General features: G+C 48.9%; 1 protein-coding gene across 4 annotated transcripts in view; it reads left to right on the forward strand.

Moving 5' to 3' along the window:
* ADAMTS14 (ADAM metallopeptidase with thrombospondin type 1 motif 14) overlaps positions 1-17,321 on the forward strand; it is a 34,991-nt gene that overhangs the window by 2,196 nt on the left and 15,474 nt on the right. For 2 of the 4 annotated variants that reach the window (XM_087767120.1, XM_087767121.1), the window contains exons 3-6: positions 5,847-6,003; positions 7,265-7,461; positions 15,183-15,266; positions 17,000-17,156. In XM_087767120.1, the coding sequence (XP_087623246.1) occupies positions 5,847-6,003; positions 7,265-7,461; positions 15,183-15,266; positions 17,000-17,156 (595 nt within the window). The remainder of the gene's footprint in view (positions 1-5,846; positions 6,004-7,264; positions 7,462-15,182; positions 15,267-16,999; positions 17,157-17,321) is intronic. The other 2 variants (XM_087767122.1, XM_087767123.1) reach the window with 1 other exon arrangement.

Genomic DNA, 17,321 nt, shown 5'->3' on the forward strand with positions numbered 1-17,321 from the left:
CTGGAATGAAAACCTATTTTTGAAGTGTGCAGGTTTCATTGAAGATATAATTCCCACTGGCATCATGAGTGAAGGGATGCTGGAAGCCTTCGGCAGCTGAGTCTGTGTCCCGCCGTGGCTGGGAAGCAGCGAGGATGGTGTTAGGGGGTTTCTCTTCCCTGGAGCCCACTCTACTGTTAGAGTCCATCTCAAGTAGGCTTTAGTTTAACTTTTCTAGGCTTTAGCCCCAAGTTCTCCCATCTCAGCCCCTTGCACACCGTCTCATGTGGGGATTGTTACTATTTTTGCCCTTGTTCCAGCCATCCCTTGGCCACAGGTAGTAGCAGCGATGCCGGTTTAGGATGTAGCTTGTACTGCAGGATGCTTCTGCACGTGGATTTATGCAGCTGTACCCGTCTTGCCATCTGTGGTACCCCCAAGCCCGCTCTTTTAAGCTCATGTAAAGAAAGAAACGTCTCTTCCCCCAGGATCAGCAGCTCAGGGTGCTTGCTTCATCCCTCTTTACCTTCATTAACCCCCAATGCAGCCAGCTCTGTGGGGGCTTTGCTGTTGCTGTGTGGGGTGGGATTAGCCGAGCCATGTTGTGCTGATGCACGGGGCTTTGGTGGTTTGCAAATGCCGAGGGCTTCTGCAGGGTGGTTTTGGCGTGCCCCCATTTCCGAAGCTATCCTGGGACACGGTGTTAGCGTTGTGGTTGCTGATGTGCTGTCTCACAGATGTTTTATTTCTTCATGTAGTGCTCCAGCAGCACTAAGGAAGACAGAAAAAAAACCATGATTTTTTTTTTTTTTGATTCCTGCAATGTATTTATTGCTCCATGGCCAACAAATAAATGCCCTGGCCTTAAGCAGCAATTTCCCATCATCTGGCGAAGCACATGTGGCGATTGCAGGCTGGGGGAAGAGGTCAGGAGGACAGAGCCTGAGCAGGCTCTGCTCCTCCCCCGGTAAACAGGATTTTGTGCTACCGCCAACGTAGCAGTTGGTTGCTCTCTTTCATGTTTTTTTCTGGCTGGTGTAGATTGCGATATGGTCCTCTGGCTTAACTTAGTCTGACAGCTTATATCTGCTCAGGGTCCGTTCTCTTTGGAGGAGTTGTGAGACCAAGAGGACCCCAAAAAAGCAGTGAAAAGAGCTTGATTTAGCAAATGGAGCAAGAAACAGAACCAAAACACGGTGGTAGGTGTGGATGGGATGGGAGGATGGTATTTATGACCACGCTGAACTCCAGCATAACCCGTCAGAGAAGCAGCAGAGCATCTGGGAGGGATGTGCATGGCGGGGACTGTCGTTAACATCGTGCTAGATAGGGACTAACTTAATGTGGGGCGCACTGGCTGTAGGTAGCTTTGTTGCTCTTTGAGATGCGTGCACCCTGGAATTGCTGTGGACTTTTTCTGGAAGTTACCCATGAGTTTCAAAAGGGGACTGTGGCTTTTGCATCCCGGTATAGCGTGCGTGGGAGGCGCAGGACCGCACTTGGTCGCTTGTTTCTGGTCAGAGGAAGCATTCTGGGATGCTGCGGATGAAGGCTGTGTACACAAAGAGATTACGCTGTGTATAAACGGAGACTGAGATTATAAATAATGAGGGGAACAAAAACCCCAGTTCTAGAAAAACAGAGTACACATTAAGTCTTTCTTAAATCCATATTTGGCCATGGAAGTGAGCTGATACTTTTCACAGATGCCAAACCCATGGCACCTTCCACGGCTGTTATTTGCTACAGGCATCCACACATGAAAATCCGGCCTTTTTTTTTTGCAAGGGCGTCTCATACCAGGGTAGGAAGATGCTGTCGTCCATAACATAATTTCGAAGCTGATCCAAGCCACCAAATTCCTAACTGGTAAAGCAACATTAGTCAGAAATCACCCCCGGTGGACACATCTCGCTGCAGTGAAGGCATGCCATCTTTCCACGCTGGCTTTAGCAGCGTGTGGTCGACCTTGCTTTTCCGTGCTTTGCTGTTTGCAGAGATGGGTGAAGAATTATTGTCTGTAGGCACCGTATTTGCTTTTCATGGCTGACTTTTCCCCCACTGCTCTCTGGGGTTATGTGCACCAAACACCAATGTGCTGCAAACTGTAGAGCCAGCGTTTTCCGTCCCTGTCGCCCTGGCCTGCTTCGGATGGGTGGCAGCAGATAAGCAGAGCACAAAAGCCCTCAGGAACAGTAATTAATAGGGAACGAAGGAATAAACAGTCCCCATAATGATGCCCCTATGCAAAAAGTATGGATTTGCCTTCCACGATTTTCTCTGCAGCTCCTGAACTGTAGGGTTAATTTTGGGAAGAAAAAAGGTGTTGGTTTAAATGCCTAGAGGGTGAGATGTCTCAAGATGTTGCTCTCAATGGGAATGGAGCAAAAGTGTCTGAAGGTGGTATTTTACACCCTCCCCCCGACTTCACTGGTGGAAAGCTCTCTCTGCGTCCCGCTTAGCATCTTGCCTGAGTTTGCAATACTAGACCATGTGCCCAGTAAAGAACGTGGAGTGAAAGTCTCAGTGGTTAATTATCTCGCTTAATTCTGTGTTCCCCCGTGATGCCAATGAGCTTGCAGATGGCGAGGTACCAAAATAGTGACCAAGCACCTCTGGGCCATACCCTGGTGCCACGCACACTGTGCTGCTCCCAGGTGTGGTCCAGGTCCGTGCAGGGCAGATGCGTCCCTTGACAGATCCCCCCGATGCCCTCACTGGGCAACCTCTGGATGAAGGGGGAGCAGTGCCTGTGTTCACACAGCCCGGCTTTCTGGGACTTTTTGTCCAAATTAAGTGTGAATCGCTTAGGAAAAATACATACTATGCACGCAGCTGGATTTCCCCCTCCTCGGCGCTGTTTGCTTCTCTGGCTGAGTGGAGCGGCTTTATTAATTTTTCCACATTTCAGCTGCATTGAAGTGTCAGAATTTCCTGAATTCCTGTGGGAGCTGGAGCTTTTTACCCCCAGCGCTTACCCCGGGGTGCCGGGGGCGTCCTCCTTAGCGAGGCTGGCACTGGGCCAGTGGGGCCAGTTCCTCTCTCCCATAGCCTGGGGAGACGCAGGAGAGCTGGAAAAGAGACTTCACCTTCTGCGAGCTGGCAGAATTGAGTTTGGTGTTTTCCTTAAAAGAAAAAAAAAAAAGTATATTTTCCCTCTTTCCAGTGGAATTGTCTTCAAAGGGCCTTTTTCTAGTTTGGGAATTACCTTCACCGAGAGCTGCAGACAGCATCTCATGTTAGAAATATCAGAAATGGTAGTCCCACCTTGCCAGATTTCATTTGATTTGGTATTATTAAACCAAATAAAATTGGGGGTGGGAAGCGCATGGCAAATTGATCGCTGAGGATGGGATCGATCTCTTGGCAAGAGCCCAAGGAAAGCTTATTGAGGCTTTTTGGGTGGTGTCTGGCCTCTCTTGCTGCCTCCCTACAGTCATAACCTTCCCAAAATGCTGAAATACAACCTGAGCTGCTCCTTTTTAAGACCGAGCAGGTTTGTGCATGCCTCTTGCAATGGTGTTTTTGGGTTGTTTTTTTTTTTTAATTTATTTTTGCAAATGCCAAGGTGACCGCTGCGGTTTCTGTTTCATTTATTAGGCTGCTCTGATCAGATGTGCGCACAAGTCCTCGCAGTATCTGCTTTGCCTGTGGGTCGTGGCTGGAATCAGTAGCGTGTTGCATCCCGCCTTTGGGAGGAAGCACGGGCGAGAAAGTCTGGGCTGCTTTGTTTCTTGAGCCATATATAATTAATCACGAGCTGTAGAGCAGCGCAAACCTGAGTGGGCTGTGGCTTGGGACCAGACTCTTTCATATTTTAATCCAGCCTTGCCCCGGCACAGCGGCGCAGCCTTCCTCCGGCCGCCTGACTCAGCAAGTCCCGGCTTTCGTCGTAAACCCTTAAGCCAGCTTTGAGGTGCCTCGTCCCAGGTGAAACACCCCGTGACAGGTCTGCGAGGGGGTAGCAGTGTCCCAGCAGACCTCCTCCTGGGGCAGGGATTGCTTCTTATGCCGCTGGGCTAAAATAGGATGCTGGCAAGGGTACCGTGCCGGGTGCTTTTGGGTAGCAGGAGTGCCACTCCAGCCTAAATTTGTAGCCGCGTGCAAGCTGGAAGCACGTTAGTTGGTGGGAAATTATCAGCGTAATTCATGCGTATAAAATCCAAGCGTGTTTGTGATGCCTGTGTCAGATGCCCAGGGCTCTGCCCTTCGTAGCTACTCATTTTTGTGTTAAGCAATGGATGCCCACCTTCTCTTATCATATAATAAAGAGCAACGGCTTGGACCTGCCCCATCAGGGACTTGCCCAGCCATCACTGGACCTGACCTGTGGGTTGACTCCTTGGCTTGATCTCTGCCTTATCACCACCACCTTGCCTGGTGCTCCAAACTCATGGTTGAACCTGGCTGTGATCTTCATCTCCTTGACTGGAGGTGGTGGGACAAGCTCTGGCTGGAGATGTCCTGCTCTGGTGATCTGAACGTCTCCTGTGGGAAGGACCTGAGATACGTGTGTCAGGCGAGTTGATCCTAGCATAACTGCCCGTACTTAGATTCCTTGGGAAGGAGGTGAAACAAAACCAGCCAAAAACCTTCTTTCCAGAGGAGTTAAGCAGCTAATAAAACCCAAGTGTAGCAGGAAATTTGATGAAGTCTAACAGAGCCAGGTTGGCTGATGCCACGATGAATGCAACGGTACGTGAATGCGAAGGGGATCCAATGACCCAGGCAGGCTTGGAAGAGCCCCAGCTTTGCCTGGCTGTTTACAGAGCCCAGCTCACATCTTCGTACTGCTCTGTGCAAAATCTCTCTCTCTATATATATATAGATATAATTTTTGTTTTATTTGATGAAAACAGTTCCAATACCCCAGCCCTGATGAGGACTCCAGTAGGTACATGCTGTCAAAGCCTTTGCTGTAAGAACAGATCCATATGTTCTGCCTGTGCTTTCCAGGCAGCTATTCAACAGCAGGCAGCAGCGGGCAGCGCGGGAGCAAGGAGCGCACGCATGCGCGATGGAGGGAGCTGCGAAAAATGCTGGGCTGGGGGGGACTGCCCACGGGATGGAAGCCAAATCCTGGTGATCCTTTTGCTTGCCCGAGGTCTGAGCCAGCCGGCGCTGCGGGGTATGAGTGCTCGGGCTGATGTCAAGGGGGATTTGGTGGGAGCTTGGTGTTAATTAGGAGCAGGTTGGTAGCCAGGACAACATTTCCAGCGATGTTTGCCCTCTCATTCATCTTCCCCTTCTTTGGGAGGTGGAGTTGTAAGGCTTTCCAGCTTCTCCTCTGAAGGGATTCCCCTGCTTTAATTCCCAAGCACTTCACAGGGCAAAGATGATGGTTTCTTTTTTCTTTCCTTCTCGCTGTGACTGCAGTTAGTAGCGTCGGTGAAATGGCTGATTTCCTCCCCAGCACTGTGGGGGTGGGGATGGGGATGATGGGGAGGGTGCAGGGAGGCGAGGTGGCGTGGGAGCCCGTGCAGCCTGTATCCCCTGATGCGCAGGGTTAGGCAGAAAAACTTGTCGCTGATGAGAAGGAATGGTTTCCTAGCCATGTAAAGACATAACTTGAATCATGGCCAGATTTTTTTTTTTTGGTTGGTTGGTTTTCTCCCCCTCTTTTTATTTTATTTTTTTTCCATCTACAGGAGAAATTAAAGGTTATCATGCATGAACATGATAATGGATCCATCCCAGTGTCATGGAGTAGCAACAAGACACCTAGTTGATTTGGGATGCTTTATCCCCTTGCATTCATGCATGCTCTGTATCAATCTTTAATGAATATATTGAGTGTGTATATACACATACACGTATATAAAACCACACCTTTTTTTCTCTTTTCTCTATTTCTTTGTGGAGTCCAGGCTGGCCTGATTCGGACAGACAGCAACGAGTTCTTCATCGAGCCCCTGGAGAGGGGGCAGCAGGAGACAGAGGAGCATGGGAGGGCCCATGTCGTGTACCGCCGGTCGGCCATCCGGCAGGACAGTGCCGAGCCCCGCCAGGACCTCCACCCCGAAGGTACGGGCTGCTTGAAGCTAGTCTTTCCCAGCAATTGATAATAACTGTTTCTTGTCAGGAGAGGATTTCTCCTTCCACTTGCCCTCTGGCTTGTACATCTCACCCTATGGCTTTAGGCTGGCTTTAACTGCCAGTTGGGTCATCAGTGAGAAGAAAGGAAAGAAAATGCTGGGAACTTTGAAATTCTTCCAAATTTGGTTAAAATTAGATGAGTTATATATGAGTTATTCTTCCTCCTCTTCAAAGAGGAATCTCCTAGATGATGTGGGTGTGATCAGGCCCATGGATGATCACATTGGCCTTGGGATGGGAAGCAGAGTTGGGACTCTTGAGCGAAGGGGTATGGAGGAGCCTGACTTGGTCCGACTTGGCTGCCAACTGCAGCTTGGAGATGTAGGTGCTGCAGTCTTGTTTTAATCAGCCATACGCTGTGAAATGTGGAGTTGATTTGACTTTTTAACAGATCATAGAAGCCCTTCCTTTTCCCAGTGTTCATAATTAATTTCGCTTTTCTAGTGCCTTGTCCTTTTTTTTTCGTCCTTCTTTCCCTTGAAGGAGAAAATGTGCCTTTTTTTAATAGCATCACTTAGCTGTGCGCTGCACTCTGCGTGCATAAATTGCCTGCTGACTTCCCCTCTCACCCGCACAAAGCCAAGCGCACCCAGAAGTGTTTACAAGCGCAGGGTCAACCTTGTGCAAAAGCACTCTATAAACCTATTTATATTTACATGGAGGCATTAGCCTTCCCCGGTGTTTATTCACCTCTTGTGGCACCATAATCAGCTCCCTGATTTTTAAAAGAGTTTAAAAGTTTTCCAGGGTGTGCTCATTGCTTTTGTAGCATCGCTAGTGGAATTGCAATTGAGAGCTTCGAGTGAGCTGCTGGATGCTGGGGTAAAGGATGCGATGAAGGGTGAAGGATGCTGTGAAGGACAGAGGATGCTGTGTCTGCAGCTATCTGCTCTCAAGGAGCAGCCCCCAGCTTCGCACACGTCCTCCCCAGCTATCCACCACCGCCCCAGGTGTCCCACCACCACCCAACAGGCAGTGTAGGACCGTCGTTGCACTGATGTGTCTTTTAGTGCTGGTGCTCCCAATTCAGAGCCATTTCCCCACTGTAGAGCAAGCTGGATCAGCGACCTGGTTGGAGTTATACATCCTATTTATTTTTCCTGCTTAATTTATATTTTTTTGGAGTGTCACCATGGTGTCAGGTCACCTCAATGGCTGTTTCTTTTTCTGTCCCCCATGCCTTGCTCAGTGCCCGGCGTGCGGGTGGGCGATCTCCCCAACTCCCTGGAGCTGATGACGGAGCGGCTGGGGGATGCGGAGCGCAAGAGGCGCCATGCCAGGAAGGATGACTACAACATCGAGGTCTTGCTGGCGGTGGACGACTCGGTTGTACGCTTCCATGGGAAGGAGCACGTCCAGAACTATGTCCTCACCCTCATGAACATAGTAAGGCTTGGCTTTGGGGGCCCGTTGGCTCCCACCCCTCCCTTGGTTTACTGCTCTTCTGTGGCTGCGAATCTGTTATCCCGGAAAAAAATGGGTTGGGGGCGGGAAAAGTGCTGCAGGAAGGGCTGTTCCTTTGCTGGAACAGCCGGCTTTGGCATTTAATAGCTGTGGCAATGGGAGTGATGGAAAGGAGAGCCCCTTTATGTTCATCTCCATCATGTTCCCCTGGCCAACAGCAGGGTCCGTCATGTTGGTTGCTGTCACTGTCTGTCACCCGAGTCCAAGAGCATCTTCTGTTTCTCCTGGCCAAGACCATCTCATCCTTGTGGCCGAAATCTCAGCAAATGCTAAGGAAGAGAATGGTTGTTGACTGTTTAGTTTGAAATTGTTATAGTTATTATTTATTTTGTAATTATGATGTTTATTATTTATTTTCAATAGTATTTGGGGGGGGGCAGATTTTTATAGATTTCGGAAGTTTTTTCACGTTCCTTGGAAAGCCTGTGCACCTTGAGGATTAGTCAGATGTGTTTGAAAAGGAGTTTATAGCAGCTTTACAGCAGCCCTGCTTCTGCATCTCTCCTCATCCAGTGGCACAGGGCAGCCTGTACTGATTACCTACACTGCTTTTCTTTCTTTTTTAAGATAAAAATGTACATATTCCCCAAGTTCTGAGAGATGTGGAAGGATCAATATTTATTCAGCTAGTCATCTTGCAGGAGGCTTGCTCTGCCGGCATCTAAATGTCTGCGAATAGGGTCCGTGTTCAAAGATCTCTTTTGTGCGCTCTCCCATTTTTGTTTTCCATGCTTTATCCTTGCCTCTATTTATTTATTTTTATTTAAGTACTCTTTTCCATGGTGATGGAAAGTGTTCAGAAGGCACAATCAGCTCAGAAATAACCGAGCTGTAACGATGCTTTTGCTTTTTGATTGCTTGCTTGTTTGTTTGGGCATTATTTCTGCCCTGGCAGGCAGGCTGAGAGCCATATTGCCAGTAACGAAGGTGAAATTATCAACATAAGGGGTAAGGATTTGCGGGATTAGAGGCAAAGCATAATGTGGCCAGTCCCAAATGGAAAAGATGTTGGTTTTAAAAAGCAAATGCCTTCATTGCAACATTTTATTCTCTGGTGCGTTATCTTGATGCTCGTGGTAGGATGCTCTCAGCATCACTTAAATTCTCTCTCTGAAAGTTTCTCCCCTTTGCTTATTAAATCCTTCTGCAAGGGGGAAGCCGCAGGGTTCCCCGTTCTGACCCCAGGCTCTTCCCACGTTACGGGGGTTGGAGATGATGTCATTTTTCTTTTCCGATCCGGGGGGACGGACGGTTTGAGTGCCTGGGGATTGTCAGCTCTAATCAAAAGGTTGGTTTTCAGGCGCATTTCATGGTTTATACCCCGCGGGCAGGACTTTTCAGGGAGTGAATGCGCGGGATGCTGGGCTGGGAGAAGGGAGGACCACTGTCTATTCAAATAAAGGCGGTGCTGGAGACTTTAATGAATTAAATAAAAGGGGAAAATGCAGCATCAATAAAAGGGGGGAAAAAACCCAGGATAATGGATGCAACAAATACTTTCCCCAAGTATTATTTCCTTCTATACATTCTTCCTCCACCCCCTTCCCCTTCTTTCTTTCTGGTTTTTAGTGCGTTTTCTTTCCAGCTTTGCCATGACCTCCGTCCGCCTCCTCTTCCCTTGGCGCCGCCTCATTTCCTTACCGGCTCGGATTGCCTTAAAATACCCGATTCAGCAGAAAAAAAAATGCTTTCTGGCCTGTATGGCAGAGGGGAGAGAGAGGAGGGTGCCGGGGGTTGGCGGGGAGGAGCGTGCTGGGACCACACAACTGAACACTAATCCCATTAGTTGGAGGCAAGGGGAAGGAGGGGAGGGTTGGCCAGCCCTCTAATGAGAAAAGGACTTAATGAGCTGGGCTGGAGTATGCTGGGGAGATGCTGCATGGGAGCCAGCTGGGAAAACCTCCAGGAGTTTTCTTATCAAGATATATCCCAAGGAAAGGGGGCAGCGAGCTTGGAAGTTCATAATAAACTTCCCTGGCCTTTTCTGGGGTCCCTGTTGGGTGCTGAGGGGGTAGTGGGACAAGTAGCCCTTCCCGGTGCTGCACGGGCTTGGCTTAACACAGTGCTGCTGTAGGTAGGGTCCTGGGGCTCTCCCCAAGGCACAAACCCTTTTAGTAGGAACTCTGTGTCAGCTGAAGCTCCGTGATAAATGATTCGTCATGGAGAACTTTTTTTTTTTTTTAAAAAACAGCCCTTATTTCATTGCCAGAAATGTTGATGCCAGGCTTTTCATCGAACGGCGCTGTGTCCGTCCCGGGAAGCTGACATGAGGATGACTGCTCCTTTTGTGCACCTAAGAGCTTCCCTGCAGGCTGCCATCCCCTCTAGCTCCCAGCCTGCATTCCCAGCCTGCCACTCCCTTCTTGGCTCGGAGGCTACACGAGGATTTTGGGTCAGGTTGAAGTGAGCGGGAAACGCATCCTTTGCCATCGCTTGCTGTGCATGCTGGAGAGGGAGCATCTGATATGAGCATATCTCATAACTCCAAGCTGAGCATCACTGTGCCCGTCCTAGCAAAACCTGGCCCCCTCCCTGATGCTCTCGGGATGAATATTTGGTGATGTGGTGGCTGGGGCAAGTTGTTCCCCTGTCTTGCTTGCTGCCCACGGCAGGGATTGCAATGCTATTGAAGCAAAATTAGCATCCCCCAGCCACAGTGACTGCCGTGTGCGAGGGCTGAAGGGTGGGAGAAGGGCTGGGAACCAGGAGGGGATCCAGCACCCTGTCAGGGGAAGAGGAGAGGAAATGTTTTGTGTCCTGCTTTGCTTTTTCGCCTCTTGCCATTCAGTTGGGCTCCTTGGTTTTCTCCTCCGGACTTCCCACCGCTCGCCCCTGATGCTCTCAAGGCTGGGGCTGGCCCTGCTCAGAGATGACAAGCCAAGCTATGGGCTCTGTTAAGCCTGGCCCTGGTGTCAACTGCTTAGCTGGGGTTTTTGTAGGATATTGCCCATGATTTGCTTAAGGATGCAAAGGTACTTGGTGTTTTCCCATTGTTTTGGGTTACTAGGGAAACCCCGCGAGTCAGAGCCCTCTCCAGGCTGGGACTTGCCCGACTCCCCTCCGGCACATCGGCCGAATTATTGTTCCCAAGAGCTGAGTGATAAAGAGTGCTACTGAGACCCTGCGGAGGAGAGGGTTAGGGGGGAAAAAAACAAACCTCTGGCTATATTTTTAACCTGGGATTATCTGAAAAGCCAAACCAGAGCGTGGATTGCTCGAGAGACTGATTTGCCAAGCTCGATGCCATTTCAGGAGGGAGGCCAGTCTAAAATAATGGGCAAATTATAGTCCTTCTGGTGTATGGATTTGTTTTGGGGTGGTTCATGAGCCATCTCCTTGCTAACTGATAATAGCAAAAAATACCTCTGATGTCTCTCTTACACGTGCATGTGCTTTTTCCTGCCCCCTATATAGACTCACGTGTTTGTTGCTATGTTTTTGTGACAACATAGCCTGTTGCATGGAGAGCTGTGATAAAATCTAGAGTCTTGCTCTGCTGAGCAAACCTCCCCTTTCCTCCATTCCTCTGTATTGAAAATGTGGGTAACATGGGTCAGCCCTTGCAGAGGGCTGCAGGGGATGCAAGTGCATGTAGCAAGCCCAAAAATGTGATCAGGAGGACCTTTGCCTCTGTTCCTACCCCCTCAGCCCCAGAAAATGGGGGGGTGAATCCACCAGCCTGAAAATTGAATGAGGGAATAAAATAAAGGAGCTTAAAGATGACTTGGCTGTTCTGAGTAAGCGATCTGGGGTTTTGAAATGTCAGCTATTCTGCTGGTTTGGCAAATTCTTCTCATGTCTCTCTCTTTTGTTTTCCTTCCCTGAAGAACGTTAAGGTCTAGACGTTGCCAGTGCGGTTTGCTGTCGAGATCTCATGTCTGGGGCTGCAGACTCGGGGCTGGCCAGACTTGCAGGGATTTAGGTAGGCAGCCTTGCTCTCTCCCAGTGCTGGTGAGGGTCTGGGGGGGCCCCGCACTTTGTAAATTCACTGAGCATTTTGGAGAGGATGCACAAAGTTTTAATGTTCCTTTCATTGTGTAAAGCTTAGCATCATCCCCTTGGCATTGCAGGGCTGGGGGCTTTTTTGTTGCCTGCGGGGGGTCCTCTGGACTGGTTGGTCTTGCTGGTTTGCCCTTAACATACATCTAGCCTTAAGGGCTGGTCTTTTTTAGGAGAAAAAAATCCTCTTTTAAATGGAATAGGAGATCATTTCTTGCCAGGTGACAATATTATACAGGCTGGGCATCTAACCATGTGGGCGAGAGGGATAAGAAGATCTTTATCCCATCTGTCTTCAGGGAGGTGGGTCCCTTTACCGGAGCCCTTTAATGAGCAGGTATTTTCTGGAGGGATTTTCTTTGAAGATGTTGACTCGCTTAATGGCATCCGCAGAGGGCAGGGGGAGTTGTGCCAAGCCTGCAAACTGTTCCCTGGGCCCATTTCCATCCCCTCTGCCTGCTTGAACCAGCTCCAGGGTGGGCTGATGGGCAGCAGGCACCAAGCCCTTTTGATTTTTTCTTTTTTTTCCCTCGATCAATTATTTATATCTGGCTATTAAGGGAAGTCCATAGCTTTGGGCAGTCTGGTTCGACACCTGCTTTCTGAATTAACAGATACCAGCTTGGACCTTTACAGTTAGGTACAGATCCCTGCCTAAATGCTGCCCTCCCCTAGACAAAACAGGGGCTGGGGTTTAAGGTTAACCCTTTGGCTCAGAGGCTGGAGGGGTACCTAGTCCCTGCTAGCTGGAGGAGAGTGGGATTTAGCACTGCTTTAAAAGGAAGATTTAGGGGATTAAATCCCATCTTGGAGTAATACAGCTTCTTGCGTCTTAGTCCTTTAATGAGCTGTTTCTAAGCTGCTCGTGGTCCTGCTGCTGTCCATAGGCACTTCTCTAGCAAGGCTGAGGAAGGACGCATGGTGCTGGGAGGGTATTGATGAGTTTAGTTGTCAATGCCTGTGAAAAATATTGCTGTTCCCCAATTTAGGATATTTTCTTTCTCCTGGGGTAGCTAATGTTGTCTGGGGGTGCATGGTTTGGGGCAGGGAGCTTGTCTCAGACCTGGGGACTGTTTGGAGGCACCACTGGTAGGAAGAGATGTTGCTAAGAGGAGGGATGAATGGTAGGTCAGCCGGCAAAGAGCAAAGCTCTTGCCCTGACAGCTCCCTCTGTTCCTGCTCCTTCCTCCTCTGGGTGCGACCCTCCTCCCGCTGGCTGGGGCTGCCGCGTGGAGGCTGTCACGGAGCATCCTTTCCTGCTGCTGGAGGGGTCTCCCGAGCATCCTGCTGAAATATCCTGCACAGCCAGGAAGGATAGTCTGTGCTGCTCCCTTAGATGCTCTGAGTCGCGACAAGGTCAGGCAGTGGCTTGGCTGGGAGCGCCGGCTGGTGGAGAGGTAGCTAAGGCAGGAACATGGTTCATCCCAATGGATCGAGGGGTCCTCGGGAGTGGGGAGCAAGCAGCAGTGTGCCGGTGGATGATGCTGAGGTGCTGACTGAAGCAGAGGCTTAATGATGCTCCAGCTCCTGACAAGTGCTGATGGTGAACTAAAATGTGTAAAAATTTTGGGAAGTGAAGGAAATGGGCATGTTTTCCCCCTTGTTCCCTTGAACCGTCCCCCAGGTCCAGCCCTCCAGCTCTTCAGGGCCATAGCATATTTTTCATTTCTCCCTCTCTCCTCCCATTTCTTGCCCTTTTATATTACCTCTCATATGACACGCGTTAAGGTTCAAATATTTTTATAAAGGGTCAAACTCCTGATGTGGGACTTCTCAGATCCGCTAACATTTTCTCCAGGATGCCAAAGCCTCCTGTGTCCCAAAATGCATGGCTGAGTGTGACCACCCTGGGGTGCTGCAGCTCCTTGCTGGGATGGATGCTTTGTGCTTTGGTGGGACTGTAGGTATGAGTAGTGTTTGCAAGTGGGAGCCTAGCTGCAGCGCTGCATGACCTTCCTCCCATCTGCACACATCCCCCCCCAAAAAGCATTAGTGTTGGAAGAAATCCATGATATTCTCATTATTCTTACAAAATGCCTTTAAAAGGTACCAGTGCAGCATGAAGGAGCATCCCAACCACGATAAGCAGGGAGGAGCTGAGGATGCGTTGTGTGGCATTATCTTTCCATGCTGCTGAAGCAATGACCCTGCGGGGCTTAGAGCCTCTGCATCCAAAGGGATGCATTCATGAGGATGGACTGGCGAATTATTTATTGATTTTTATTTTTTTTTTTAAATCAATTTTGCTGCATTCAGGATGTGGCAGGCTCAGGACCTGCATCACCTCTCTGCAAAGCTCAAAGCTGCTCCATGGGAGTATTAGTTGTCATGGGGAAATGTTAATGCTGGGTCTTTGGGTTTAAAAATGGCCCGAGTGGGTATTTCAAACATAAGCAGAGCCCATAAATCTGAGGGCTTGTAAAGCACTCGTGCAGTCTGGAAAATGGCAGACTTGGATGCTGGCAACAGTAAAGGGGCAATTGTCACCCAACCCTTGAGTTCGAATGTAAACCTAAAAAAAAAAAAGAGGAATGAGGGGAAAAAAGAGAAAAGCTCCATAAATCTGGCTTTATAATATTCATCTATTCTGGAAAACTATGATAGAACCGAGGTAAATTATTCCTCTCTTGGACAAAGTTGAAAAAGTATATTTTAATTTATACATTAATTCTGGTCAATATTAAAAATTGTTTTAATTTTACTTCCTCAGCTTCTGCACTGAAGCCCCATTTGTGGCAGTGTTCATTTTGGAGACATTTGGGGAATAAGAAAGTCCCGTTCTCTAAAAATCAGTATTTTTTTTGTCTGAGCTGTATTTTCACACATGCTGTGCAGGTGGGTGAAGGCTGGTGCAGGATCTCCTGTGCTTGCATGGGTTTATGGCTGCCCGCTCAGTGCCTCTCTCGGTGGCCGGCTGTCACCATGCTCAGCTCGCAGGGACCTTTCTCACTTGGCTGTCTTCTTGTCTTGGTAGCACTTAGGAGTAGAATTTGTTTATTCATCCTAGAAACACAGAAGGAAAAGGTTATAGCTCATTATTTCCTTTGCAAAGTAATTTTTAATAGCCGACGTTGATAGATGCCTTATTGACTCACAAGTCCTCCCTCTTCTTCTCATTGTATTGTCTTCTCCTGGGGTTTCTGAAGCGGTAGGTCAACTTTGACTCACTGGTATAACTGAGTAATGCCCTTGCTTTGATATGATCTCTTGCCTCTCCCCAAAAAGCCATTTTTTCTTTCCACTAAATGCAAGGATGCTGGAGTCCGAAGCGTTTCCTTCCATCTGAGGAATTCATGCTCTGAAGGGGGTAATGGCTCATTGCGAGATGCTCGGCAGTGGAGGCAGCCCCCGTGGGAAATGCAGCCCTCCTCCGCGCTCTGGATGGGACGGGTGATGTCATTGACCATCTGAGCCACCCATCCTGGGGAAATTTGGCTTATTCCAGCTTGGCTTTTTGACTTTATGGTTTTTACACAGGGGAAAATAAAAAAAAAAAAATAGCTGGGGGTGGGAGGAGGGAGATGTGACCTTTGCGCCTGGTCTTGTGCAGTCTTGGAAAGCGGGGTAGGATGCTGAACGTGGGAGCATGGAGGGGCTTGAGAGCTGGGATGATCTTCTCTGTTTTATTTCCCTCCCTTCTTCAGGTGGATGAAATTTATCATGACGAGTCCCTGGGGGTTCACATCAACATCGTGCTGGTCAGGATTATCATGGTGGGATACCGCCAGGTAAATACAGCACTCGGACGCGGTGAGGAGGAGATGCTATTCAGGCTGGCCCCTGCTTCTCGGCCACTTTCCCGGCTCGAGCCCTGCCTAGTGAGGGAAGAAGGGTTGCTGAAATGCAATATAGGCACAGCAGGCAGCTGCTGCTTCTCCCGAGGCTGGCAAGTGTGCAGCAACACCATGTCTTAGTGTCTCATCACCATAATATTTAGCACTTAGGTAAGCCCTGGCTTGGAAAAGTGTGGTCGTTCAGGTCAACCATCGAAGCCTGAGTGACAACTTGTGCTGAGCAGGGATGAATTTGAACCCTTATCTTGGCTGGTTTCTGGAGCCTGAAGGTCTGGAGAGCTCCATAGCCATCCAGCCCCAGGGCAAAGAGGGGGTCCCTGGGACGATGGCGAGTGGCTGCGATCAGCCTTTATCTGCTTGCTCTGGGGTGCGGGAAAAACCATGAGAGGCTTCCTCAGAAGCTCTAGGGTGGCAGTAGGTGATGGGACAAAGGTGGCTTCCTAAGCTGGCAGGAGCTGGATATTAGTGAGGAGAATCCAAGGCCAGGATCACCTGTATCCCAGCCTTGACTCAGCAGCCGTGGAAGGCTTTGCTGGCTGTCCTGCAGCTCTTGGATGGCTTGGGCATGGACAGAAAAAGCACAGGAAGGTTTCATGCAGTTTCTCAGATTGCATTTATTTTTTAAGGCTCATTTGAGCATGACAGCCAAAAGATTTTCTTTAAGACAGTATGATTTGCCATACTTTTTGTGGCAAACCCCTATCCTACATGAAGCATTCTAGCAAGGGTATTCATGACTCAACACGGTGATGTCTGCGTGTGTGGTCCACAAATTATTAGGTCTTGGGAAAAAAACCCTGTTTGTTACAGAAATCTGTTTGGCTGGCAGAAACCCAATGCCTCCTAGAGACCCAGGGATAAGCAGATGTTTGAATCCAGGCAAGATCTCAGCTCACCACTGTTTAGGTCTGATGCTTCCTGAGCGAATCCTCCTGTGGCTTCTTGTCTCCCACCTTGCGCTTTGTAGGGTAAAACCTCCATGGCCTCCACTTATGGGCCAGGGGCAGGGCAATATTTCTTTTCTTCCCACCGTTGCAGCTCAGCAGGTACCTACCTAAGAGCATCTTTTATTTTAGAGAGCATCCTTTATTTTAGAGAGCATCCTTCATTTTAGAGAGCATAATTTTGCAAAATGCTGATCTTGAACAAAAAAAAAAAAAATGAAGGACAAGGTGACTGCTGTAATGCAGTCCTGGACACCTCTACCTATTTCGTATTAGGGTTTCGGTCTCTGTAGGTCAAGTTTTACAGGGGAGCATTGCTCTGCTTGTTGCTGAGCATCAGCATCACGCGACGTCTCGACGAGGAGCCAGTGCAGGAGCTGGGAATCCGAATCCTCTTTGCTTCCCAGTCACTCTCCTCTTTTATCTGCTGCTGCCCCAAGAGCTTGTGTGACCAAAGAGGGTCATATACCCTCCTGTACCAGACCACATCCATTTGTGGGAATGATTTTCTTGCTATTTTTAAATATAAAAAGGCGCAAGATGCTTTGCAGACGCAAAGCAGGATGTTGTTGCTTCTAATGATGGAGAAGCACTGCTTAGGAGTCTTTCTGACCCCAAAACTCTTGGCAGGCTCCTTCTCCCCCCACTAACTTACCCATCTTTTTCTTTCTTTTTTCTTTCTTTTTTTTTTTTTTTTTTTTTTTTTTTTAATTCTTTACCCAGTCAGTCAGCCTGATAGAGCGAGGGAACCCGTCTCGGAGCTTGGAGCAGGTCTGCCGCTGGGCTCACTCGCAGCAGCGCTCCGACCCGGAGCATGCCGAGTACCATGACCACGCTGTATTCCTCACCAGGCAAGATTTTGGTCCCGCAGGTATGCAAGGTACTGTATTTATCTCAATCAGGTATGTGCAGTTTGCTGGGGGAAAGCCAGAGAGGGGAGAGGATTTCTTGCAAACACAGTCTGTTTCTTGGCCAGCAAGGTCCAGAAAAAGGTTATAAAAATTGGTATTTTTTTTATGTGAAGTAGAAGACAGGCAGAATTAAT

The sequence above is a fragment of the Nipponia nippon genome, unplaced genomic scaffold (assembly GCF_047370975.1).
Source record: "Nipponia nippon isolate SJK-2023a ecotype South Korea unplaced genomic scaffold, ASM4737097v1 scaffold_3, whole genome shotgun sequence".
Taxonomy (NCBI): domain Eukaryota; kingdom Metazoa; phylum Chordata; class Aves; order Pelecaniformes; family Threskiornithidae; genus Nipponia; species Nipponia nippon.